This window comes from Calypte anna, chromosome 17 (genome assembly GCF_003957555.1).
Source record: "Calypte anna isolate BGI_N300 chromosome 17, bCalAnn1_v1.p, whole genome shotgun sequence".
NCBI classification, from domain to species: Eukaryota; Metazoa; Chordata; class Aves; order Apodiformes; family Trochilidae; genus Calypte; species Calypte anna.
The window spans coordinates 4,217,852-4,244,208 of NC_044262.1; the positions used below are offsets into that span (position 1 = coordinate 4,217,852).

Sequence of the window (26,357 nt, forward strand, 5' to 3'; positions counted from 1 at the left end):
AGTAAAGGTGTTGCCCTCGGAACCGCCCATTTTTTCTTGTCTTTTCGGGATATATATAGAGTTTACTCAAGCCAGCAGCATTCAGCCAGTTCCGTGTATGCGTTTTTGTCTCATTAGAAAAGATGTAGCAACATCTTAAATACAGGGTGAGCACCATGATGAGGGGCTTGGCTATTGCTCACAACCAGGTCATCAAATTTGGGGAGGGAGAGGAAAAAAGTCCCTTAAGTCAAAAACAGGAAAAACAGGTAAACAGGGCACTTACAAGGAAGGGGTCCCCAAGCAGAACATAAGCTGAGGAGTAACATCTATAGATCATAGAATCACAGAATGGGCTGGGTTGGAAGGGACCTCAGAGATCATCAAGTCCAACCCTTGATCCACTCCTGCTGCAGTTCCCAGCCCATGGCACTCAGTGCCACATCCAGTCTCTCTTTAAATATCTCCAGGGATGGGGAATCCACTACTTCCCTGGGCAGCCCATTCCAATGCCTGATTCGTGCTCCTCAACCGTTCTTTTTGTACCCAGTGATTGGTATTCAGTATCTGCAGCAGGAAAGAGCCATGGGTGGATGTTCTGTTGCAGGGTACCTGAGAGGTGAGGGTGAGTGGCCGGGCACCAGGCAGCATCCTTCATACCTGCAGAAGAAAGAAAGAAAAAAAGTCTCAGTGGGAGAGCTGGTGGATCAGAAATGAGCTCTGCAGCAAGGAGTAGCAGCTGCCAAGATGCTGCAGGAAGAAAGCTCTGTGTGCAGCTCAGGCACAGCCTTCCAGGAGATGGCACTGCACAACGGGGCAAGGTGTGGGGATCCTGGGCTGCAGCAGTGTCCAGCCCAGTGTTCAGCCCTGCCAGGGTGGTCCCAGACCCTTGTCACCCAGACCTTTGCTAATCCTGCTTGCTTCTCTCATGGATTAATATTTTCTAGACTGAGAGCCCAGAGAGGAAGAAAAACAATGGGCACAGCTCAGCAATGAGGAACACCAGCACCTCTTGAAAAGTCAGGGTGCTTGGGATGCCAGCCAGGTCCCTTTGCTTCCCACAAACATGGGCAGAGGGCTCAGGGGCTCAAGCTCTCCTTGGGGTGAGTTCACTGCAGAGCCAAGCTGGCAGGCATAAATAAAAAAAATATAAATAAATAAACAAATTAATTTTAAGCAAAGGGACTGGTTTTCTCATTTTTAGAAGGCACGTAAATAAATCAGCATCCCACGAGTACCCTGCTCAGCCACAGCTACACCTCAGCTCTGGGAGTGGGTCCCACCAAAGCAAAGTATGGGATCACCTCTGTGCTCACCCAAATCACCTCTTTCAACATGCTTTTAAAGACTGTCAGGCCTGTTTTGATAAATCTTTTTTCTGGGGTTTTGTGTGGGTTTTTCCCTGTTGCCACCTGAGAGGTGATTGCCAGCAGGTACTGTCAGCACAAGTGTGGCCTGCTCAGTATGAAAATGGAAGCATTTACATTCTTTATCTTTTTTTTAAAGCATCTGACAAGAAGCTTCAGACCAATCATCAGCACAGCTTCCAGGCTGAATTTAGGGAGCAGGAATGAAGTCCACATCACCTTCAACCCGGGCTCACCAGCCCTTGGGTCCCAGCCCTACGTGGTGATCAAACCCCAGGCAGGAACCCAGCCCCAGCAGGGACAGTTTCTGTTGCTTCTGCCACATGGGATCCCAAATTAAAGGCTGCTGTGTCAAGTTGGAACCACAAACGTACATACAGATATTTCTGCTTTATTTGGGGAAGCAGCAGCATTTGTGGAGCTGCAGCCAGAAGCACTGAGCCAGTGGGAGAGCCAGAGCCAGCAAGTCCCTGTCCCAGAGAGCACTGAAGGGGACACAGACACAGGATAATGCTTAATAAACACAACAAGCCTCCAGGCAAAGTGGGTTCCAGTCTGCAGGTTTTGGAAAGGATAAACCAGCTCCTGTTCCACTGATAAGCCTCCTGGAAAGAAACACAGTCCTGCTGCACATTCCCAGGACACACTGGAGCAGATATGGAAACCAGTAAACAAAAAAAGAGCCAAGCACCTGGATTTTCAGGTCTGGCTGCATGTCTGGGGAAAGGAATCCACCAACTCCAGATTCCTCTGCTCCCTTTGACGCTTTCCATTACAGGATTCCCCATCCTGGCAGGTCAGAAGCCCACTGGGCAGGTGTGTCCTTTGCAATTCCAACAGGAAACCCAGCCTGGCACAGAAGGTGACACAGTTCTGGCCTTGATGATGGTGAGTTTGGCTAAATGCAGACCTAGTGAAAAACACAAGCAGATCAAAGTAGAGCTTGTAGCCTGTTATTAAATCAACCTGAGAAGACGCAAGCTTGGAATAACTCCATCCTGTAGGATAATCCTGTGTGATGGGGACAGGAGGCTGTTCCCCTCACAGGGCTCACAGCACTGCAGGGTCCTGCCCTGGGGGCTGCACCCCCTCCTCATTTCAGGAGCTCCCCAGCCTGGGGCTGCCCCCAGCTCTGAGGAAGGTTCTGTGGGTTCCTGGTCCACAACCCCTGTGTGGATGCTTATGCAGTGGCACCATGAGCATTTGTACAGCATAAAGCATCACGTGATAATCTCTTCTTTGGATAATGAGGCTGAAGTCTCATTAAAGCTGTTACAGCAGAGGTTACAGATCCAGCAGCAGAGCCATTATGGTGTTTACGCTGTTGCAGCAATGTGTATAATTTAGTTTTAAAATTTTAATTGTTTGGCTGCTGGGACAAATGGATGAGCATGGTGATGTTTTCCAGAGGAAGATGCTGATGGTGGAGTTTGATGAGTTGCTCACGTAGCTGGGATTCCCATGAGGTAAGGGATAGGATTTGATGGCTCACCAAACGCATTACAGACTCCACCTTACTGAGTTTTGTCCCTTTGGAATTTATCTTCCCTTGTTTCTTCCCTGCTGCTTTATTTCAGCCTCGAAGTGGAGAGAGAGGAGGCAGGCAAGGCAAGGCAAGGCAAGGCAAGGCAAGGCAAGGCAAGGCAAGGCAAGGCAAGGCAAGGCAAGGCAAGGCAAGGCAAGGCAAGGCAAGGCAAGGCAAGGCAAAGCCACCTTGTTCCTGCTCACTAGCAGGAGAGCAGAGATCCCAGCTCCTGGCGGGCAAGATGCACCTCCTGTGGCAGCAGAGGCGAGGCCCAGACTTTGCTGCAGAGCTCAAACTGATAAATCACCCCCAAATGATAAGAAAAATACCCTGAGTCAGCAAAAGTTGAGGAAGTGGCATTAGGGAGCAGAATCAGGAAAGGCTCAGGACAGGGAGATCACAGGGTAGGAACATGACTGAGGTTCACAGGGTAGAGAGGTGAGGTGGGCACAGCAGGGCTGAGGAGATTTCTCCTCTCTGAGGAGAAATTAAAGCATTAGAGCTGGGGTAAGGAGAACGGATACACATCAGAGACACAGCCCCTCTGCAAACAGCTTGGACCTGGGCTGGAAAATAACATAAAGCCAGCAGGGTGGTGGATGGACAGAGACATCACATCCCCTCCGTGGTGCCTGTGTGGGGCTCAGACTCACTGACCCAGGCTGGGCTCAGCAGAGGCACACGTGTGGAGGAGCACTGTCCCTTTAAAAACTGTGAATTTGGCCAGAAACAATTATGCAGCATAAACAGAGAAAAATCAACAGTGTGAATTTTGAACTAATAAAGATTTAATCTCTAAGTCATGAGACTGTGTTTGTTAGGAAAATATACATACCCCTGAGAATCCAGCTACGGTTGCTATATTACACACTGTTCAGCAGCTCACTGGGCGTTTTTCCAAATCCATGTATTTTTAACATCAGTCACATTATTCAATTAATTATAAAAACACTGAGGTTTTTCAAAAGATGTTTTTGATAAAACTGCAGAGTAAATACGCGTGAGAACAGCAAGGTTTAAGATCTCTTTAAACTTCAGCATTTGGGGCTGTTGCTATAAACAAGAGAAGTCCTCCAAGGAGGTTATTTATCAGAGTGAATCATCCCAGATAACACATGGCCTCCTCCCACACCACAAACAGTGAGATCGTTTGTCCTTTACCTAGTGATGGAAGTGAAAGATCAACACATCTGTTAGCGGTACAGGGAAGTGTGAGGGACTGGGCTGGACTGACTCTTCAGATGCTTCCAGCATTCAAGCATCCCTGCTTGGCAAATATTAAATATTTAGCAGGCTGAGCTCTTTCCCCAAAAACTAAGTACAAAGCAAAAGAAAAAACAAACAAACAAAAAAAAAACCCCAACAGCCCATTGCTAGTGATGTCTTGAGGCCTTGAAAACACCAGGTATGCATTGGCAGAACAATCCAAGCCCTTCCTCTAAAAGCAGCCTCCACAAACCCTGCTGTATGGGGAGACTGGTTTTTTCTGCCATGGTTTCACTGTGCCAATATAAAATGTTTTCCCAGCCCCAAGTCTGTGTATCTGCTTAACCTGGTAAGCAAGAATCCCAACAACACATTTGGCTTACTCCAGGTTTTAATTTTTATCCAACTAAGTCACTGCATACTTTACCTAGCAGGTCTGTTGGTTTTTTTAAGACTCAAATTATGGTAGACTTATTTGATAGTTCTGATTTTGTCTGCATAAATGGCAAAGATTAAAGGCAAGGAGTCTGGGCATCAAAGCCTGGCAAAGAGAGAAGGACTTCCAGGCTTTCATCCAAGCTTTACCAGACATGCAAATCAGCCTTGGGAAAAGTCCCTCTCACATGAGCCTCAACTTCTGTGCCACAGAGACTCCTCAGCACATCCCTAACTTTAAGAAAAAAAATAGGCAAATCATGTTGATGATAGCAGACGGCTTGAGGACACGGAGAGATGTTTTGTTCTGCTTGCCCTGAACGATGGAATCCTGCCTGACCAGGGATCCCAGCCACACAGCACAGGGCACGGCAGCAGCGCATAATAACAGGAGGGAGCCATTTTGATGATGATGTATTCAACTGGTTGCCACATCTCTCCATCTCTCACACGGAGGGTGAGACTTCAGATCCTGGCCCTGCCCGCAGGACTGTGCGGTGCCAGGGCCTCCTTCCCGCTCCGGGCCGGCCAGCCCAGGTGCTGCCGGTCAGCCTGACCCAGGGACGGCTCTGCGGTACCCGGAGCCACAGGGTGAGGACGGGGTGACCACGGGGTGACCGCACCGCTGCATTCGAGGCAGCGCTGCCTGGAGAGCAGCGTGTGGGAAGGGATGTCACCAGGAGCCACTCCGGGACACGGAGAGGGGAAGAGGGGCAGTGCTGAAGAGGACTCAGAGACACCGCGTCTGTCAGAGCTGCCGCTGCCATCCCCTCAGCCCACCCAGGGACACTTGGACTGCAGGCTCCATGGCCCCAGGCCTGCCGACCCCTCAGCCAGCCCGCTCCAGCTCCCCACACTCCAGTGCTAGCTGGGGATGAGCCTGCGGAGAGCTTGTGGGACATGCAGGGGGTACGGGAAGGCCCAGGGGGACACTCCCGCAGCCACACGACCACCCGGCCACAGCCGCGCTCCCTCCACTTCCCCGCTGAGGCGACCCCGCGACCACCGCAGTCACCCCGCTTCCCGCCCACCCCCGCAGCCAGGGGGCGGGCCTTGCGCAAAGCGACAGGTGCGGGCTCCAATCACCGCGCTTATTTCCCCACCCCCGTAGCGGGGTAACCAATTAAAATCCTTGTCTTCTGGGCCCGCCTCTTCGCTGATTGCCCAATCGGGAGGCGCCGCTCTGGTGCTCCCTTCCCTCCCCGTCTCCCGAGAGGGGGGCGGTGGGGGGTGGTTACGCAGTGTCGAGTTGGTATTCTCGAAGCGCGGGGGTGGCGTTACTCTGCCTTGTGGCTGCCTGCGGTGCTGGCGTAGCGGCCGCAGTTGGCGTAGCAGCTAGCAGAGGCGGCTGTGGCGGGGAGCAGCGGCGGCGGTGCGAGGAGAAGGCAGGAGGTGTGAGCAGGGACCGGGCTGGGACCGGGACCAGGACCGAACCGCAGGTCGGTGGAAGGGCTCGGGAATCCGGTTGATATCTGCCGCAAGTCTTCTCGTTCTTTCTGGGGTTGGGAGAGAGGTTGGGACCTGTTTGGAGCCCGGTGTGAGCTGTGAGGGGGGCTGAGCCCTTTGGCTGCAGCTCGGTGCGGGGTTCGGGGGGCCAGAGCTGGGCTGGGGCTGGCAGAGGGGCTGAGAGCCGGCAGCGGCTCTCTGTGTGGGTTCTCAGGGCTGGGAGGCAGGTTGAGACCTGGGCACCCATCAGTGCATGGCTCGGAAAGCGAACTGAGACCTGAGCTCAGCTCCGGGCATGGCCCGGGGGTGCCCGCGGACCGGCTGCGACCTCACTGCAGCCCCCAGAGGGTGGGCTGAGCCCTGGGTGCAGCTCGGTGCAGAGAGGGCAGGGTGGGCTCTGGTGGTCACCATCTGCCCCTCGCTCTGCTTCGGGGTGGCCTCAGGACACCCCTTGTGGAGGTGCCCGGGTGAGGGGGGGACTTCAGCTGCACGGCCCTGCCAGCACCAGAGCTTTGCCTGCGCTGATTTGCACTCATTAATTCTGAGTATCGGTGAGGATTGTTTACTGCTGGGGTGTTCATAACCCTGTCCTTCCCGGATGCTAAGCAGCTCTTGGCCTCCCTGGCTTCAGTCTTGCTTAAATGTGTCATGGAGTGACCATCTCCAGCCCCAGAACCGAACTGTGTGGGGCACAGCTTGGGGCAGACCTGGTGTGTGGGGCATGGCAGTGCTTGGTGGGCCTGGCCATTAGGCAGCCAGATGACCTGATTCGGTTGTTATGCCATGTAATCTGGAGCAGACTGCCTTTTTTTTTTTTTTTTCCCCCTCTGTGCTGCTTTCTCCGTTTATAAGATACAGGTGCTAACACTTAAAGCTGGTTGGAAAAACAGAAAAGAAACAGATTTTTGCATTTCTTGAGGTGCCTTTGCTTGCTTGTGTTGGATGGATCTTGCTCTGTAAACTGCTTCTAAACATGGTGGGTGAAAATACAGCAGTTTTTTATTAGCTGTTTTGCAAAACAGAAATTACAAGGGATATGACAACAGTGAAGCTTGCTCTAGGCAAAAAGGGGAAAGAGGATGTTTGGGCCAGACTAATTGAGGCCATACATCTAAGGCTGGTATGAGCCTGGACTGAATATTACCCATCCAAACAGGTTTTATAGGAGGAGGAGGAGGAGGAGCCCAAGGCTGGCTGGGACTAATTTACTCATTTCCCTCCCAAAGGCTGACCCAAAGACCTGTAGCAAGGAGTTTCACAAGAGGAGGAGATAGCAACTGGAAGCTCTCTGAACGTGCTGCCCACAGACCTAAGGCTTTTCCATCGACCCAAGATGACTTCCCAGAAGAGACACTGTCTGGAGGGGTTGTATTGAAGACAGAGCACTGCAGCCTCTTACTGGGACAGCTCCTGCTGGTCTGGAGCTGAGACTGACTTCTCTCCTTTCCTTTTCCCTTGGAGATGTTGCAGAGATTTAATCTGACCTCTTCCTCCTCACCTGAAGCCTGCCGTGGCGATGATCCCACAGCCAGATCCGACCACCAAAGAGAAGAGAATTGTGCATTTGAAGCTGGGCCATCCTTGTAACTGAGCTGGAATTTACTCCCTGCTTGTGCTCCTGGAACGGGTGCCGTTCCTCTGCTTCTCTGTGTGTGTTCTGTGCTGCTCCTCCCTGATCTTGTTTGGAATTCTTGGGCTTTCCACGCTGAATTTGCCCATGGCTTTCCTGATGAAGAAGAAGAAATTCAAATTTCAGACAAGTTTCACTTTAGAAGAGCTGACTGCAGTCCCCTTTGTGAACGGGGTTCTGTTCTGCAAGATTAGGCTGCTAGATGGAGGAGACTTTGCTAGCTTATCTACCAGGTAAGAAGCTGCTTTCAGACTTGCTTTCTGGCTGTGCTGCTTTCCCTGGTTATTCACTTGAGAGATTTAGCATATGGCTACCACTTGCCTACCCCTTGATGGGATTTTAATAGTTCTGTTGTAGGGCCCCACATGCCACATCATTCCACAGAGAAGGGGAGGACCATAGCTGGAGAGCTCTGAACCTGGCTGGTGTTGGTTGATTGGAGCTGGATTGAATTTTTTCAGAGGGATGTGGGGTGGTAGCAGGAGGTTGCTTCTCTGAAAGGGACCCAGGCTTGTGGGTGAAGTCCTCCTTTTCCCTGCCCCCTCTTCCTTGCCTGAGTTCTCACAAGCTGTTTCAGCCCCTGTGCCATACTGCTTTCATGCCTGACTTGAAACTCAACTCTGTAGAAAACTGTATCTAAGCAAATCAAATCAACCCTCCCCGACTTTGCTCTCCTCCTTGGCTTCCGAGTTACTGTTCTTGGTAAGAGTGGAAGTAGCTTGCTTTGCATTGCAAATTGCTGTGCAAGGGAAAACTGCTGCCTGGAGTCAAAGTTGTCAGTGTTGAAGACACAGTTTATCTCCTTGAACCATTGTCATTGCATCTTCAAGTTTATAGCTGCAATATTTTCTTTTTAATGTGGTTCCCTCACATTTGGGTTGTTCTGTTGCACATCTGCTAAGCTGATTCTGCCATCGTGTACTGGCATTGCTCTGACTCCTTCAGGCAGGTCTGTCCCCACTCCTGCTACTAATTGCTAATAAAAACTTGCTTTGTTTCCAACTGTGCACATAGATTATCACCAGCAGCATGCAAACGTGAACTCTGTAGCAGCCCAGACTTGCCTCAAGAGGTGAAGGAAGCCTTCCTTGGCTTTCAAAACTTGTTTTTTTGCTTTCCTGAGTGACTGGAAGCTTTAAAGGTACAAGATTAGTTTGTGTTAGCTGTTAACTGCCTTATCCAAGAGCTAAAGTGTGGTTTGGTCTGGTTTTCCTCTGTGTGATTGACAAATGATTGACAAATGCACTCTGAGCTCTCTCATTTCAGGAGAGATTTTATTGGGCAAGTGTAAAACGTTTCTGTCTTGGAAAGAGAAGTGGTAGGACATTGCTCAAAGCTTGGTTTTTCTTCCCGAGGCACACTACAACCTCAGGGAGGTATGCAGAAGCTGTGGGTGTGGAACACCTCCAAAAATGGGCTTCGAATTAGTTTCTCTTTTGAAGAAAATCTATCAAAAGAGCTTTTCCTCACAATGTTCTCCCCTGAGGCTAGATCCTTGGGTTTGGTGGAAGCAGCTTATCTAAGGAATTCAAACAGTATGTGAACTTGGAAAGAAATTAACCCCTCCTCTGCTTCCTGGAGTCATAATAAAATGAGTTGAACTGGCGGGTGTCTCAGGAAAAGCCCATGCTGAGAAATGTTGATCTCCCTGTCCTTGTCATCCCTGAAAGCAGCTTCTAGGAGCTGTCTTTGGGGTTTGCTGATGCTGCCAGCCACTCAGGTTGTTCTGGGTTGTTTTCTGGCAGGAGTTCAGCAGTTTGCTCAGTGCAGTGCATTGCAGATGTGTTCCAGCAGCAAAATCATCTGTAATTTAAACCAAACACATCCATTACTCTCCACTGCCTGATTGCTTATAAAAGAGCAAAGGGGAAGCAGGCTGCTGGGTTTGCTGCCTTTCCCCTAACCTGTCTGTGCTCTAACTGAAAGCACATGGAGACCCATTCCTGCTTGAAAAGTTACAGGTCTCAGTGGTATTGAGTCATTTGACCTTTTCCAAATATTTTCCCCTGTTACAGTTACAGAAACTTCAGGAGGGATGCATTTCCAGGAGGAGAGTCACCATGTGGAGAGGCTCCCAGATCTTGACTTGGCTTTTTCTGATTTACTCTCCTATAGTTATTTCCATGACTTCTCTGTTACTCTTTGGATCTGAGGAGAGATTAAAGGGAAGGAAATGCTGTGTCCATATGGTGTTAAAATCCATATCCTATTTAGGATCTGTGATTGTTCCTCTGAAATCAACCACTTCCAAGAATGGTTGTGTTTGGGGCTGTAATGTCCGTCAGGTAATCTTGTGTGAGCTGCTGGTGTTTGCTCTGTGGGTGATTTGAGCTTCTTCTACAGTCTGTGGCAATAGGAGAGGTGCAGCTATGATCCAGCAGGCCAGGAGCTCTTTCTGCCCATGAGTTTTAAGAACTGATGTGAACAAAGTGTCCCAGGTTGTTTGGAGTTTGTAAATGGCAGGGGGGAGAAGTAAGTGTGGAAGAAGAACCCTTCAAAGGAGACAGTTCTAATTTTTCTCCAGTAGGTGACCTGTGATGTTGAAAGAAGATAAGAATCTCCAGAGATGGCTTTTTTTGGGGTTATTTGCAGTAGACTGACTTGGCAGCTTGTGCACCTCTGGCAAGAGGTGGGGATGTGATCTATCCAATGGGTTGCTGGGTGGCACGGGGTCACAGTGACCTGTGAGTGGAGCAGAGGTGGCAGGCTGTGCTGTGCCAGCTCCTGTCACCCATCCCAGTCCCAAGTCCACTCCAGCCTTGGTCACAGGCACCTGCAGCAGGCTGGTTCCACTGGTGAGTCTAGGGGCATCCCCCAGTCCAGGACCCTTGTCCTGTGGGCTGTGACCCATCCACACCTCCTCTGCCCAGGCAGGGGCAAACCAGGCTGTCTGGAGGGGAACCTGGCTGAAGTGCATTAAGATTTAACACTCTTGGGAATTCAAGGCCCTCTGGAAAAGGTCCAGGGTATCTGCCTCTCTTGGATTTTCTGTTTCCTTTTTTTTTGCAGGCAGGTAGATGTTTTTTCCACACTTTCTGCATCCAGGTCTGGTGTTGAGCCATGGATGTTTTACTGACTCGAATTGCAGCCATAAATTTCCTTTGGCTGGTCCTTTCCTTTTCCTTTGTGAAGTTTCCTTACACTCTGGGGTCACTTCTAAAGGACAAGATTCTCCTGATTCATTTCACAGTGCACTGTGTGAAACCAACCATTACCTGTGAGGTCATCACCCTCCTGCTGGATTACCAAAATTTGTCTTTTGTCAGTGCATCTGAGCCAGGTGTAGGCCAGGCAGGTGCTGTGTTTCCCTACAGGGAAATGGCAGTGTATTCTTTGAATAGTATTAATTGAGCTCCTTAAATAGCACAACTGCCAGTGAATTCAGTTGCCTCCCAAGTATCTGTAAAAATAGCAGGCACAAAGCAGTAGGAGTGTGTTCATGGCAACCATTTGTGTGAAGCAGATGGGCTGCTGCATTTTCTACCAGTTTGAAGCTTTTTTTGGGGGGGTGTGGGTCTTTGTTCCTAGAGAGATGATATGATAAGCTCATCAGGAGGCTTCGGATCTGTGGATCAGCACAGGCAGGAGTCTGGATGTCCAAATGAGTGCCTAAAGCTACAGGCTGGTGTGATGTGTACCTGACATCTGTGGGTATCATAGAAGAGGAAGAATTGCTTAAATTCCCACCCCCCCTGCTTACAGTGCCAGTGAATGCTGAGTGACAGCCAGGTGCTCTTCACCTTGGTGTCCACTGATCTCTGGCTGTGTGTTGGCAGAGACTGTTGCTGGTGTGTGATGTGAAGAAAGTGGAAAGCCAGGTGTTATCCACAGGCTCCTGATAGTTCATCCTGTGTTGTCCTGCTAGCATGCTAACAGTTTCACTTTGCTATTTCTGGATTTGGAGGAAGGGATTGTGCTATGAAAGCCCCTGGCTGACTGTAGAGGAGAGAATGTTTTGCATGAGTTATGCAACACTGAGGGCATTTTCCACCTTCCTTGTCTTCTGAAGGCACCTCAGACTCTATTTCCTTTGGGACCATGCTTTTCCAAGCACATGCAGCATATCAGCTTGGTTTTCTGATCCTGGTATTCCTGCACAAGTTGGAACCAGATAACATGCTCTTCTGCAGCCCAGCAGCTGTTTGCTGGCATTCTTGACGTGGGAAGAGCTGTCCCAGTTAGGGTGGTCCAGCCTCAGCATTCTGATTCTATATGCATGACCTGAGAATGTTCTTAGCTCTGTGATTTTTAACTGACTAAGAGTGAAATGCCACTTCCTGCACTGCATGTTTTATTTTGGTGTTTGTGCATGTAAAGGTGCCTCCAGAAAGCCAAAGGAAATGGTGATATCTGGGGAGGCACCTTGCATGATGGCTCCTGAAGTCAGCTTTTGTGCAAGTGTGGCTCTGTCATCCTGATGGGGGTACAGACCTAAAGCAACTGGTGGGATGCAAAGCATCCTTATGGCTTAGTGGCATGCACTACTTCCTAATTTCTGTAGGACATAAATAAAGGGGGAGAGGCATTGCCTTGCTAACATACTGATGCTGTTTTAGGTTCAGAAATGTTTTATAGGGAGTTGCAAGTCATCTCACCTCTGGAATGCAGCTCTGTGTCAATAGTGAGGGTCAGAAATCAACTAATTCACTGTCTTTACATAAATAGTCACTGTTCCCGATGTTACAGGATCCTTCAAGTTCACCATGTTTGGCTCTTTCAGACTGGAAAGTCATTAACTGCTCAGTTAATCACACACTAAATGACTAATTCAGCCCAGCTGAGATCTAAATCTTCACTATCTTGCCTTTAAAAAAGGATTAGGTAACTACATGGTTTCTTCTACAGTTAGTGTCTCTAAGGGGGAAGAAAACTAGCTGTAGTGAAAGGAGAGGACCACTGGCTGGGTTCTACCTCTAGATTTGAGTAGCATTGCCAGGAGGAAACTTGGTTGTGGCTCTTAATCATTTTCCCGGTTCCTTATTTTAGGATAATGTCTCCTTAGCTCAATCTTCTGCTAGAGCATGTGGTCTGATGACATATTTTAAAAGTGCTTTTATTGCAAACGCTGAAAATATAGACCTTACCTATGTATAAATATATTATTTCCTAATATACAGACTGGAACAGTGTTAATGTTCCAGTGCAGCTTCACAGGCTGACATCTTTCTATGGTCTCTGCATCCCTGGCTGGGGATGGTAGTGCAGGAGGTGTTTAAAATACAGCCTCCAGAAATGATTTGTGGTTAAATATAACCCAGTTCAAGATAATATTAAGGCACAATACCTGCACTGCTTGCATTCTGAAACAAATATAGATAAACTAGACAGCAAAGATGAGAAAAAGGGGTTCGATTGCAGCAGCATAGCTCCATGTAGGTGAAATTCATAAGAGAAGAAAGAGTGGATGAGGTTTAACCCCCAGCATGTTGAGGCTCTAGGAAACAGTGCAGAAGTGATACAGCACCCTGAGGTCTCTGGCACAAACCAGCTGCACTTTGAATTTGAGCATTTCTTTCACCTTTTCTGGGCTCTTTTTGCTGCACCTGTGTGGTCTGACCCCAGGGGCTTTGGGCTGGGTTGGTTTGCTCTGTGTCAGACTTGTCTTTTCCTGTCACCGGTCCCTGCGTTGGAGCCTGTTACAGGACAGGCAGAATTACGTTTAAACCTTCCTGCCACGGGGGCTGCATCCTGTTGAGTAAAGAGCAGCCTCTGTTCATGCTCTGACTCCTGTCCTGCCTGCTGGTGCTCAGGCAGGGGCTGCTTTGTTGGCCAGGAGCTGTAATCTAAAGCTCTGTAACCGATCCGCTGTGTGTACAGCATCAGTAAACATGTTTGGATACAGCAGCTTTCAAACTTCTCCCTCCCTGCCCGTTCTGAACTGGCATTGCCTTGGCAGCTTACTCTTAGAAGCAGCCTTATCTGTGTGACTGGAGAAGCCCTTGGCTCAAAAAAAATACTCCTTGGAAATTAATCTTCTGCTTTGAGACTGGGCCCCTGTGGCTCTCTTGATTTACAGGGTGGAAATACTGCCAGCTCTAGCCGAGGACAAGGGGGGAGGTAGGAGGGTGTGCTCCCCCCACTGCCCTGCACTTAAAGACATGTATTTAATTCTGAAATAGAGGGGAAAACCTAAATAGCTTCCAGTCTGTTTATTCTTTGTGCTCTTGAGCTGCCATTGGTGTTGACTCAAGCTTTGCAGTTGTATTTCTGAGGAATTCCTGCATGCCTCCAGGAGCCTGTGGTCTCACTGCACTGTTGTTGGTATTTTAATAGGCCCTAAGTTGCCCATGGCAAGTTGTTCTGGTCCCATTTTCTAGATCGATGAGGTAGGTACAGGTTTATTTCTTATTATTTTATTGCAGGAAGCTACATCTGGTAGTGTTTCAGGGAAGAACTCTCCCATCAGAAGCCACTCCAGGGCAGGACTGTGCACTTGCCAGCCTGAGGAGTGGGATGGAGAGCTCTGAGCATCCACCTGCCTGGGGCTCTGCAAGGTCTCATCCGTGCAGGACAGGCGGATGTGGCTCTGGATGTGGCCTCTCTTTTTCAAACAGGATGTGTTCTGCATCCTCTGTGGGCTGCCTGCTCTACACTGGGCTTGAAGCCTGCTCTGAAATGGCTCAGGAATTATTTTGCAGTGGTGACTCCTTGTATAATGAAACCAAAGCCTTTAGGAGCACCCTGGACCAACATTTGGATCTCCTTGTTTCTTCTGTAATAGTCTATGACCTCGTATCAGTAATCCCTGATCTAAAGGTGGTGATTTCAGGTGTCTGAATGTGTTACCATACCCCAGTAGCAGCTGCACACCCTTTAGGATGAGGCTTTTTTTTTTTTTCCTTCTTTCTTTCAGATTATTCATATTCTGTCTTTGTGCACATGCTGTGAGACACGATACACATCAGTGTTGTAACTCCACTCTTGGCATCATGATCTCTGGTACCATACAGTGGGACTCAGCATCTCATTTTAGTGCCTGGGCTTGGAAGGCACTTCTCACTAGACAAACAGTTGTGCCTGTGTTTGCTGGATGAACAGCCTTCTTGTTTGGTGTATTTTTTAATCTGATGAGCAAGAAAGGGAATTGTTCTGCAGGATTTGGAATTGCTGATCTCCATGGAGGTCATTTTCACGTGCTTCTGAGTCTCCCATGTAGTTCAGCTGGTAAGGCTGAGATGAGGAGAAGATCAAAGCAATGGGATGGGGGTAGTGGGAGTGAGAAAGACAATGAAGGGGAAGCTCATGAAAATAGGGAATTGGGAGGAGGCAAGTGTGGAAGAGACAGGATGTTCTTGGTAAGCAGCAGCATATACAGTCCATACAATGGATGCTTTCCCTGTGGATAGAAAGTAGCTGAGCTGGCAAGAGAGCAGGATTATGCTTTTCCTTTGGCTGAATTTATCATACTCTATTGGTGAGAGGAGGTCTTGCGGGAGGTCCCATCTTGTAGTAGGAGATGGGACTACAGTTAAAAATACTTTTATGACTGCGTGCTGTGTTCTAAATAAGAAATGAACCCTGCCTGTTCAGCCTGAAAGCACTGAGGGTGCTTACATGGGAGGAAGGAAGAGAGTGGATAGATTTACCATCCTGCAAGGGCTGGAGAGCTGCAGCACTAATTAACAACCCAGCTTTAGAGATCTACAGAGACCGTCACCCCTGCACGTGGTTGGTAACAAGCCTGAAATGTGCTCATTGCAACTAAAAGCTAGGGCTGGAAAGCTTCCCTTTGGGATGGCTGCTTCCCTTTGGGATGGCTGCTTCCCTTTGGGATTGCTGCTTCCTCAATCTGTGTGTTTGCCTACAGGAGGCAAGTCCCTTCTCTTGATGTTCAGCATACCAAAGGTAGAAGAAAAAAATGTAAGGTCTTATTTAGTGTCTTTCAGAAATTACCAAGCTTTATTCTCCAGTCTTGCTTTGCTAATGGAAAAGCAGATCAAGGAGCTCATAATAGGGAACCTGTGCAAGGGATGTGGCCTCAGGGCTTCAGTTTGGAGTTGTCAGATGCCTTTGCTCTTGCTTCTAGAATGAAACTTGGTACAAAATGACTGTGGCAAGGTGTTTCACTAATGGATATTGGGTTAATGATCCACAGAGCCTCCCTCAGCCAGCTGCCACATCAAAGACTGGTAAGCACATTACCTGTGCTGCCACTGGAGTTTCCATTCCTCCTGAAATGCAAGTGCAGAGTGTGAGGAGTACAAAATGGGGAGGCCAGAGTAAACCCTACCCAAGGTTTCTGACTGCCTTGTTCTCTGTCCAGTCACTTTTGTTTACAGTCCTTAAGGGATAATATTTCTCATCAAAATAAAAATGTAAATGTCCAGGAGAGAGGGAAGGAAAGGCTTGTCTGAAAAAACTCAAGTTTAGATAATTATTTTTTTCCCCCAGCATAGTATCAGACTCTTTCAGGCTTTGCTCACACTTGAAACAGAAAAGGTGAGGTTGGGTAACATGGTTTTCAGGGGACTTTTATTCATCTGTGTTTGGGCTGGGGAGAGGGTTGCTATCTTGGCTGTGTTTGATCCAGCTTTTTCTGGGTTTTTTGCTAGTTCTTGTTCTTCCCATCATCTCCTGCATGTCACAGAACATGAGGGAGGAATCTGGGATATTTATAATTCAGCAGGCTTTCCAGATCTCTCAGTTCTCCATTGCCCTGGAATGGAGCAATGGTTTCAGCATTCACACTTTGACACAGCCCCTGGTGCTGTCTCCTGTTTCCAGACTAAGCAATAAGGGCTGTTCAAGAGGTAGCCTGCTTGCCCTCCTTACAGATTAATTATTCTGTAACTCCTCTGTAAGGAAGCTCTTTTCCTGGCTTCTGTCAGCAGCCCTGCTATGTTTTATCTCCTACTTTGGTAACTCTAGGCAGCTGCATCTGCATAAATATTGAATTCCTTTCAAGTACAGTGCTGCTCATCTTCTGCCTTCAGTAGCTACAGTGCTTCTTGCCACAAGGATAAATTCTGTGTTGGGGAGAAGCATATTTCCTATAACTGTTTCTTACATTTGCTGCCTTTCTGCTTTGTTGAGTACCCTTTTTTTTTTTTTTTTTCTGTATTGGGAGTAGATGATTGTAATCTGTTTGGCTACTGGTCTCTTTAAAGTCTGTTATTTCAAAATAAATTTACATGTTGTTTTCCCTCCAGATGTGGTACATACCCATCTCCAATGTCATTTGTTCTCAGTAGGGAACAATCAAAGGAATGGTTTTGAATACAGCTGGCAGTGACAGCCACAGGACAGGTAAAAACTCATCCTCAGAAACCTGCTCCTGGAAGCTGAGTGGGACCCTGTGCGAATATCTCATTAACCAGCACCCACTGCTGTCACAAAATGCAGGGCTCTCCCATATTCTTTTAACTGAAGTGTTATTTATTTATTTACCTTTTCCTGATCAGGACAAGCTGTGTGGCTTCAGAGGAGCAGAACTCTGACTGCTCTGAGAGCCTCTTCTTGCTGGCTCTGGCACCATGGTGTGACACCAGGTCTGACACCAGAGCTGGGGCAGAAGGGAAAGGAGAGTTGGGACAGGCAGGGTCAAGAAATCCCAGCCTGTCACCACCAGTATGGTGACAAGTTAGGGGGCAGCAGGCTTTACTCAGCACCTTTTAATTTGCAGACCTCTTCTGTTGGCCTTTATCTGGGTGATAAATCCTAACAGTGATGGATACTGATGGGGATTCAGGGAGTATGTGTTTGTCCTCCAAACCAGTGACCTGGTTTGTACTGCTGGGTACAAAATGGTTCTTTCCTGGTGAAGGAACCATTGTAAAACATCTGTATTTATTAGGGAATAAAAAAAAAAAAAAGAAAAGCTGCTGTTAACATATAAAGGGCTTCCTCCTGCACTATTGTATTGGTTTTAGCTAGAGTTATATTGTGTAGAAGTGACTCACAGGGGAACATGCCTGAGCACGGTAGGGAGTTACCTTTTGGGTAAATAAACCTACTTTTAGCACCAGGGTTGACTTCAGGTAGCTTATTTACTGAAGGGCTCTTCAGTGTACTCAAGCCAAATTGCAGTACTATCACATCACACGTTATTAAATTATTCCAGAAATTTGCTTGGCCTCATATGTAGGTTAATTTGCACTGTAAAGGCTTTTCTGTTACAACCATGCTAGCAAACTTCTAGCTGAAACAGGGTAGATATTGGTGAGAAAAGGTCACTTAACTTTTCTGGTATCTGTGTGTCTTCATGTGCCATAAACCTGCCTTGAGGGAGAAAAGATCCATCTCTGTGTACATCACTTGCCTCAGGGATGTTGTTCCTAGCCTTGTGTTGATTCCTCTCAGGGTTTTTATTTTTCTTCATTTACTATCCCAGCAAGTCCCTGGAGTATTGACCCATGTCTTGGTTTCTCTCCTCTGGGGATGTCCATGTGGATTTTTTTTGCTGTTTGTTTTAAAAAGTAGCTTTCTTTTTTCTTGATAAAAGCATCGTGTTTGCAGACACAGCTTTCTTGTATTATGGAGCTGCAGCCATCTCTTGTATACCCTGCTTGGTATTATCAGTTTTCTATGCTGGAGTTTACATTGCTGTCTTTCTTCACTAGGAGTTTAAATTTGCTCTGCAAAAAGCAAATCTGGAGTCTTTCAGAATGACAGCTAACACTTAGGGGATGAAGAAAGTTTATAAATACATCAGCAACAGATACTTGGTGAATCTTTTTTTTTTTTTCTGGCAGACTGTAGATGTAAAACAAGCTTTCCAAGCCACAGCATGTTACAGAAATGTGTATTAATGCTGCAGAAATTAATTGTGATTTTTCCAAAGGGTAAATGGGCTCTGGGAGATGCAAGTAGTTTGTTTTTTTTTCCCCATGTCTTTTAACTTCTATGTTTTTACTGGGCAGTTGACTTGGTAGTAACCCTGACCACCCTCTCCCTCTGTGCCCTCCATCCTCCAGTCACACAGAGGTCTCTGCTTGGCTTTGCTCATCCCCTTTAAAGCCAACTGGCTGGGCTGGAGGTGGAGGTGAGAGCTTGGGAGCCCTTCTTGGTTAAGTTGTCCCCATGCCTGTTTTACACATAGAGCACATTTGATTGTTTGGTGGTCAGATCTAAAAGGTGTCAGACAAGTTCTTCAGTCTTCTCTGCTGAGGGATCTGCAAGGCAGCACAGAGCACCCATGGGAGCAAGAGGAACAACACACCTGAGACAGGCTGGAGAAGACAGCACCAAGGCACAGCAACCTGGGTGGTACCTGACCTGGGCAAACCCCAGGGAATTCTGCAGTGTGGACCTGTCCTTGCTTTGTAATCCTTGTGAATTTGCTTTCAAGAGGAAAGCTCTGCTGCTGGGCTTGGCAGTGTGGCATGTGCTTTGTTCTTGGCTGATCCATCTCCAATGTAGTCTATCAGAACAATAGAAGTAGGAGTTGGGTTGGTGACTCAGTGCATGATCAGAGTTCAAAAAAAGCACAAATGCTCTTTGGGTGCTCAATACGCACATTGCAACGCGCTTGTCTTGCAGTTACTGAGTCATCCATCCAGTGATTCCTTTCTTTACACTCAGGAGTTTGGTGGTTCTTTGCTTGGGATGTTTTTGCTCCTGCACACACTCCTGGCCTCTGACCAAAAAAAGCTTGTTCTGTGTAGATGTGGCAAGAAGTCCTTGGGTATGTGCTGCTTCGGGCTGGTCCATCTTCAGCACAGTGTGTAACAGCAGATGGATTGCACAGCATTTGCTGTTACAGTCCCTTCTTGTCCTTGTTTTCCTGATGGCCAGGGTTGTTTTTTTTTTTCTTTGCTTCCAGTTGACAGAATGTAAATTATAAATCCCTCCTAGCAGACTGGCTCTGCTGGGCATGTTCTGTCTGTAAAGTGCCATGTACATGTCCCTTGCTGCTCTGCAGCTAAGTCTGGTAGAATTATTTCCCCTTGCCTTCCTTCTCCCTGCTCCACCCTTACTTACCCTTCCAAAACTCATCTGACTTGTTCTATAGCTTCTCTTTTAAAAGGTCATTATTCTGTGACTTGCTTTCTTGATTTGGCACAATTTTAATTTCATTATGCAACTTCTGCTGCATGCAATTTCTTAGTAACGTCCATTGTTTCCTATAGTATTTTTGACATAGCTCATGTTAATATATGGAATGGTTGGAAACACTTGGGTGTTGGGTTTTTTTTTTCCTTAAATAACCCCAATGCTAGGTTTTAGCAGCCCTTGAATGTTCTAAAGAATGTGGCTCCCTAGTGCAGTGATCTGGAGCACATGAAGCAGGCAGCACTGGAAAGCTTTTGCCTATGGACATTCTGAATGAGGTGCAGGATTTTGTGTCCATCACTTATAAAAGACACGTCTGGGTGCACGTGACTGGAGTCCAGGCATAACTGAATTATTGCCTTCCAAAGAAGCTGTTAATACACAGCAAGGAATGCTGATGCTTGAGGGTTTTCTACTGGTGGTTGTCTGCCACCCCCATTTTCCAGTAAGTGTTATCACTCCCTGGCTTGTGCTGCTGGACTTTTATCAGGATTGATCACTGCCTCAGAGGGAGCTGCAATATGCACTTCAAAAGCTGTGCTTCTACGGAAACAGGCTTCTTCTGGAAATAAGGTTAAAGCCATAAAAAGTCATTCACTGGCCTGCTAGATACCAGCTTATTCTTAAGAAGGATTTCTTAGTAATTCTTTGTACCTTGCTTTCATTTCATGCTCACCTTGGGTTTGCTCCAGTTCTTTCCTCGCCGTTCACTCACTTTGTGCTGTTGTCATCTTCCCTCATTGTCCCATAGTTAAGCAGTCTTAACTCTTTCTTACTGAAGTTTCTTCATTTAGCTATTTCTTTTCTGTGTGGTTGCTGTTAATCCTTTTTCCTTTATTTGTCCCTTCTCCATTCAGATAGGGATTATGCAGGCTGTGCTGTTAGCTGCTTAAGTGGAATCTAGTTTCCTGAGCTGACTTTCCCCTACTCCTCCTTCTTTGTTGGTTCTTTTTCCACCTCCCCAAGTGGCAGCTAACAGAAGGGATGGATGGATGGATGGATGGATGGATGGATGGATGTCAGTCTCCTGTGAGGCATAACTAAGCAAGCATGGTGAAGCCCTCCAGAAGTGTAAGAGCATGCTGTGTTCCCCCTGCAAAATGCTGAGGCCAGTGAGTGCTTCGTTCTAAAAGCCCTGGTGCTCAAGTTTGGCATTTAGAGACCCCATATGTATCTCCCCTCTGGTGCAAATGAAGAACTAAATCAATAGGCTGATGCCCAAAGGGAGACGTGGGTAGGTGTCCTTCTCTACAGGTGTCCTTTTCCACCATGGCTCATTGGAATAATTTTTCTGGGAATTTAGAAGTTAAATTTGTGAGTAGGTGGTGGATGTGATGGCCTTACCACTGAACCCTTGTTTAAAACACTTGCAGTGAAACATCCAAACAAGACTTGCTTCAGATGACAAAGGCTTGCTTAGTTCTCTTAGTGACACAGTCTGCATCATCTCTCTCTGAGCCATTTTTCCATCATAACTGCTAATGTCTGCTACACAACAACCAGTGCTTGTCAGCTGGAGAATACAGGGTTGTTTGCAGTGGGGGAGACATCCAGCTCTTTGGGTTGGCAGTTGTTCTGGTCAGTGATGTAAGCCCCATCAAAACAGAGTCATTTGATTGTTGAGAGCTACTTGCAGCTTTTTCTGGTCTTCTGTTCAGGGAGGACAAAACCCCTCAGTGTAAATAATGTGCCCTAAAGCACTTGTACACCTCCAGGTTAAACTGTCTTGGATTGCCATGCATTGTGTATCCAGCTGGCTTTTTATGATCCTGTATGGTTTTCCCCAAGGAATATGGGGTGTCACTTCTTGGGATACGTTTCTCCTGAGCTTCCCAGCACAGGGAATAGTGAATAGTGGTTACTGACCTGGGCATCTTAGAATGTCAGTTATGAAACAGGTTTTTCAGGGAATTTTTTTCCTTACCCTTACCAAAGGTCTTCTTTACAGCACTGGTTAAAATAGTAACTCTTCTCTGGAGCATAACACAGGATTGTTCAGACTTTGCCAAGGAAAGGGAGTGTCAGTGATCCTCCTCAAACTCAGCCCTCGGAAATGCCAGGGAATAGGTGATTCTGGTTTAATGGTGAGTCCCTGCAGCTAGGAGCAGAGCTGTGTAAAGAAATGCTGTAGAAAACATGATGTTGCCCTTCAGAATCTGCTGAAATAACTTTTTTTCTTCCCTCTGTGATTCGAGGGCATTGTACCTGCATGGCTGAGGTTGTGTTACCTTCCTCCTTCAAACACCCACTGCTGGAGTGTGTCAGGGCTCCTTCAATCCATCACATTTAAATGTATCTGAGCAGGGAGTTGGCTCCATGGCCTCTTTAAAATGGTGTTACCTCTCCTGTGCCTGATCAGATGGAGGTGCTCCTTCAGTGATGTTGTGCTCCTTGGAGCAGCAGTGAACCAGGGAGGAGGATGCTGTGAGGAGGATTAGTTCTGCTCCAAGGATCTGACACAGATCCACATCTGCAGGTGAGGGGACAGCGAGCATGTGGATTGGGCATCAGGAATGGGAAAGCTAACCCTCCCCCTTTGTGTAGATGAGGAAGAGGAAATCTGAATAAGAAGTTCTTTGTCTGTGCTTATCTGTACACTGTTTCATTTAGCCTGAGGTTTTCCCACGTCTGCTCCCGTGCATGAAACATCAGACTGAGACACATTGCTCTGCTGAAATGTTTGGTGTTAGGAAGTTTTTTTTGTTGTTGTCATTGCCCTCCCAGTGAGCCTGGGGCATTTTTATGGTGTTTTGTGCTTTTAACTGTCTTACGTGTGACTACTGCCATAAAGTAAGAGTGAAACATCTGCTTTTCAGACTGTCTCAGCAAGGCAAAACTGTTTGATGGGGTTGTGTTTGAAGCATGATACCCAGTTGGGCACAACTCAGCCTTGAGTCTGTAAATAGAAATTTTAATCTCTGTTCTGGTGTTTCATTAGCTAGGTTTTCATGTGGGAGCCCAAGATAGCATAGGTCATATTCGTGGCCTTTTCTAGAAGTGTTTGCTTTAGCTAACTTGCATTCAAAGTGAGGTTTGTGGATTTCTGTGACAGTGCTACTGTATCTGTGGCACTAAAATCACAGTTGGTAAATATCTGTTCTCAAAATCAGTTTGTTGCATCTTCTAATTGCTCTTTTTCTGGTAAATCTTCTCTGGAGAGGTAGGATGGTGGCAGGGGGACGCTGTAAACTGTTCCTTCTGGCTGGTCAAGGAGCTGGAGGTAGATGAGCAGCTCTGGGCTTGGAAGACCCTGAGAAGCTCTTTCTAGAAGTTCACTTTTCACAAAAGTTGCTGCAGGGTTGCATCCGTTTATTCTGAGGAGGTATATTTAGGTCTGGAAGAGTAATTACACAGCTTTGAATAAGTCTCAAGTCAGAAGAGGGCAAAGCTTAGCTTGGCAGGGATTATTCAACCTTCTGGGAGTCGTTCTGCAAAATGGCACAGACAGCTTTTTAAAAATAAAACTTCTGAAAACCCATTGAATTGGCACCTGGTACCAGGCATTGGTCTGTTCTATTTCTTACTCTCCAAATACAGAGTAAAACTTAAAATTAGACACTTCTGGTTTTTAAGCTGTTAGTTTTTGCTTTGCTTTTAGGTGCCTTGTAATTAGAATGGAAGGAAACGCCTCAGTGCAGCCTCACCATGATTCTCCTGTGTTTTTGGCTTCTCTGTGATAGTTCTCAATTGTACATCAGAGAATATTGTACAGCTAAATACAGGACTGCTCCTCATCTGAGTCCACTTTTTCCCCCCCTGTTTTAGTGTTCTCTAATTACCAGTCCTAACGATAGCTTGGTGGGAGGTGGAGAGACGAAGCCCATTGCTTCCCTGTGTGCCATCTTCTGGAAATGTGGAACTAATTTTTTTAGAGTTTGGCTTGAAACAATAGTGCTGTCATTTGGCTGTCCAAGGATACAGCCCCAGCCCCCATCCTTAAAAGCCACTCTAAAGCAAAAAAGAAAGTTGGAAGTCATTGTTGAATGATTGTGAAACTTGTGACTGGAAAATTACTCTGAATTTTATCTTGCAAACTCCTCTTCTGTCCTGTGCCGACTCTTCTGAAGACATAAAAGCCCCAAGCTACATGCACCTGCAGCTTGGGTTGCCCTTTGCAATGCTGTGGGTAACATAACCTCCCCAAATCCTTTTCCTAATCCCCTGCACCCTGTGGTATCTACAACAGTTTTGCAGGGCCAACATACATCCTTAATAAGAAGCAGAATGGCTCTTGGCAGAGCTTATGCCAACAGAAAATGAGCTACAAAGGAGCTCTAGTACCCATCAGTCCTTTTTGCTACGGTTTCATACAATTACCCTTCACTGGAGTTCACAGAATCCCCCAGATGCTTAATCAGAGCTGCACTGTATAGGGGTGAGAACTGAAGAGTAAGGAAACTTGCTGGAGCAGATCTTGCCCATCCTACTGGTGAGACAGCTGCAAGGAGCTGGGCACAGGCAATGGGCATTTGGGAGCTGGAGCTCAGTCACTGAAATACTCACATCTGGCAGGAGTTGGAGCTCTGAGCTGCATTTGTGAGCAAGCTCTGGGCTGTTGGACCTGTCTCATTTCATAACCCTTCAGTTGTATCTGCCAGCCAGGATTCAGGTTAAAGTCATTAGCAGGATTACCATTAGCTTTGCTCTCTAGAAAGTAGCAGTTCCTTTTTCAAGATAACCAATGCTTGCTAAAATATTTAATGTTTTCTGCATCTTGTGCACCTTGCTTTCATTTCTGAAGCACGTGTGTTCACAAGCACTTCTCTGCTCTGTTGTGTTGTTCTTCTTGCCTGTACTGTTGAGTGTTCCTTACTTCAGGTCATTTGAGATACCTACTTTTAGTCAGGCTTAAGGCACCTCCCACTTGAAATACAACTTGGCTAATTTGACTGGCTCAGTGAGTATTTTATTATAGACAAAGTCATTTTAATCCCTCTGTGTTTCTTCTCCTGTCTGAAAGAACTGGAGTGAGTTAAGTGGAGCAATGAGAACCAGATCTCATCTTGAATTAATCCCAGGTTCAAAAGTGGTTTTGGCACTTAGATGTCTCAGTTTTCAGTGACTTCAACAGCCAGCCTTGGTCTTGTCTGGAAGGAGTTTAAGTTCAGTGCCCTGAAGGAATTGCTGCCTTCTGTTTTCCCATGTTTGAAACGGGGATGAACGGCCCTTATCTGCTTTACAGAGGATTACAGGTTTCAGTTATTTGTCAGCTACCTCTTTCCTGTTCAGTGATTGTCTTTGTCAGCACATTCATATCCCACAAAACAGCTCAGAGGACCAGCAGGACCTCCTGGGTCAGGATCCAGGCCCTGGTATCCATCCTGATGGGATTGTTGGGCTGCTCACTGGATTCTGCCCCTTTCCCTCCTTCCCCAGAGAGCTGCAGCAGTACCAGGACTGATCCTTCTCCACTTTGCCACCGATCTCTTTGGCCCACACCATGCTGGGTCAGATCGTGGGAGGTTTCCCTTTCCCTGCTAAAGCAAAGAGTTTATCAGGTGCCCTTGCCCCTTTGTCCTGTGCCAAGAGGAGTGGTAAGAGCAAGATGCAAACTTGCCAGCTCATAGCTATCGAAGTGCCGTCCTTCTCCCCCCACCCCCTCACCTCATTACTTTGAGAACTTAATTGGCTGAAGGCCAAGCTCTGAGCCATAAGCTGATCAGGTCCTGCAGAGGCTCAGTGGGGACCCTGAGCCCTGTGGAATGACCCCCACACCTTGTTTCAGGCCTCCTTTGAACCTGCCTCCTTTGAAGGGTGAAATCCAGCTTCCCAAGGGCTCTGCAGAAGGCAAAGCAATACCTGGAGCAATTCCTGAGCTCGGGAAGGTTTCTGCTCTTCCTCCTGTGGGCTCAGGCTGTGCTGGAGCTGTGTGTGTCTCCACTCACCCTGAAGATGAGGGTAGGCTGCTCAGAAGCTGTATAAAACCACCTCCTCTCTGGCTGAAACTGCTTTACAGTCCAAAACCCTCCCCATGATTTGAAGCACAGCACTTGCTTGGCGTGGTCCTGTCTGTGTGTACCAGGAGTGTTTCCACGTCCATTCTTGTCCTCCTTTGAGCTGGCTGTCCTCACTGGCTTAGTCCCAGCATAAGAAGCAGGATGGCTGCCTGGAAGGGACAAGCTGTCCAGGACACATAGCACAGAGGCTGTACAAAACAGGCACACTCTCAGAAGATAAGCTTGTGAACCTTCAGCCCAGTTCAGTTACTGAGGTTGTGTCGCAGTGGGTGTTTGATGCAAACAGATGCGAGACGGGGACCCAGTTTGATGCAAACAAATGTCCCACTTTATTGAATCAGAAGGCGATATTTATACACTAATCTAAGAGCTAATGCCACGTATACATATTGCTGATTGGTGATTTCTACATCTCGTTACACACGTTTTAACTTGATTGGCTACAAAGCATTTAGCAACAATTAACTAACAAAGCTTATCTTTCACACATTCGAGCTTCTTCGTGGATGTTGCTATCGTGCCGAGTCCCTTAATCTAATCGTCTTGCTTACTCCTTAACCTTCGAGTGTTCTAACGTGCTGTTCCTTGTGGTTACAAAATATGCTTTAAGCAGCACTGTCCTTGCACATAGCCCAGGGCTTATGGTCGAATTGTTCCATCAACAATTGTTCGGTACTAACAGTTCGAGATTGTACTGCCTCAATTCCCCCTTCTGACTGAACAAGATAAACTCTTTTCATGGCACGATTGAGCATCCGTTGAAAACATTGGAAGATACAAGGTAGCAATGTTAGCAAAAGCAAGAAAGCAAATAAAGCATA

At 47.2% G+C, this 26,357-nt stretch overlaps 1 protein-coding gene across 1 annotated transcript in view; it reads left to right on the forward strand.

Moving 5' to 3' along the window:
• Positions 1–5,757: 5,757 nt before the first annotated feature.
• FAM102A (family with sequence similarity 102 member A) overlaps positions 5,758–26,357 on the forward strand; it is a 39,911-nt gene continuing 19,311 nt past the window's right edge. Inside the window, exons 1-2 of the mRNA XM_030461043.1 lie at positions 5,758–5,951; positions 7,185–7,821. Coding sequence (XP_030316903.1) covers positions 7,676–7,821 — 146 coding nt within the window. The 5' untranslated portion in view covers positions 5,758–5,951; positions 7,185–7,675. The remainder of the gene's footprint in view (positions 5,952–7,184; positions 7,822–26,357) is intronic.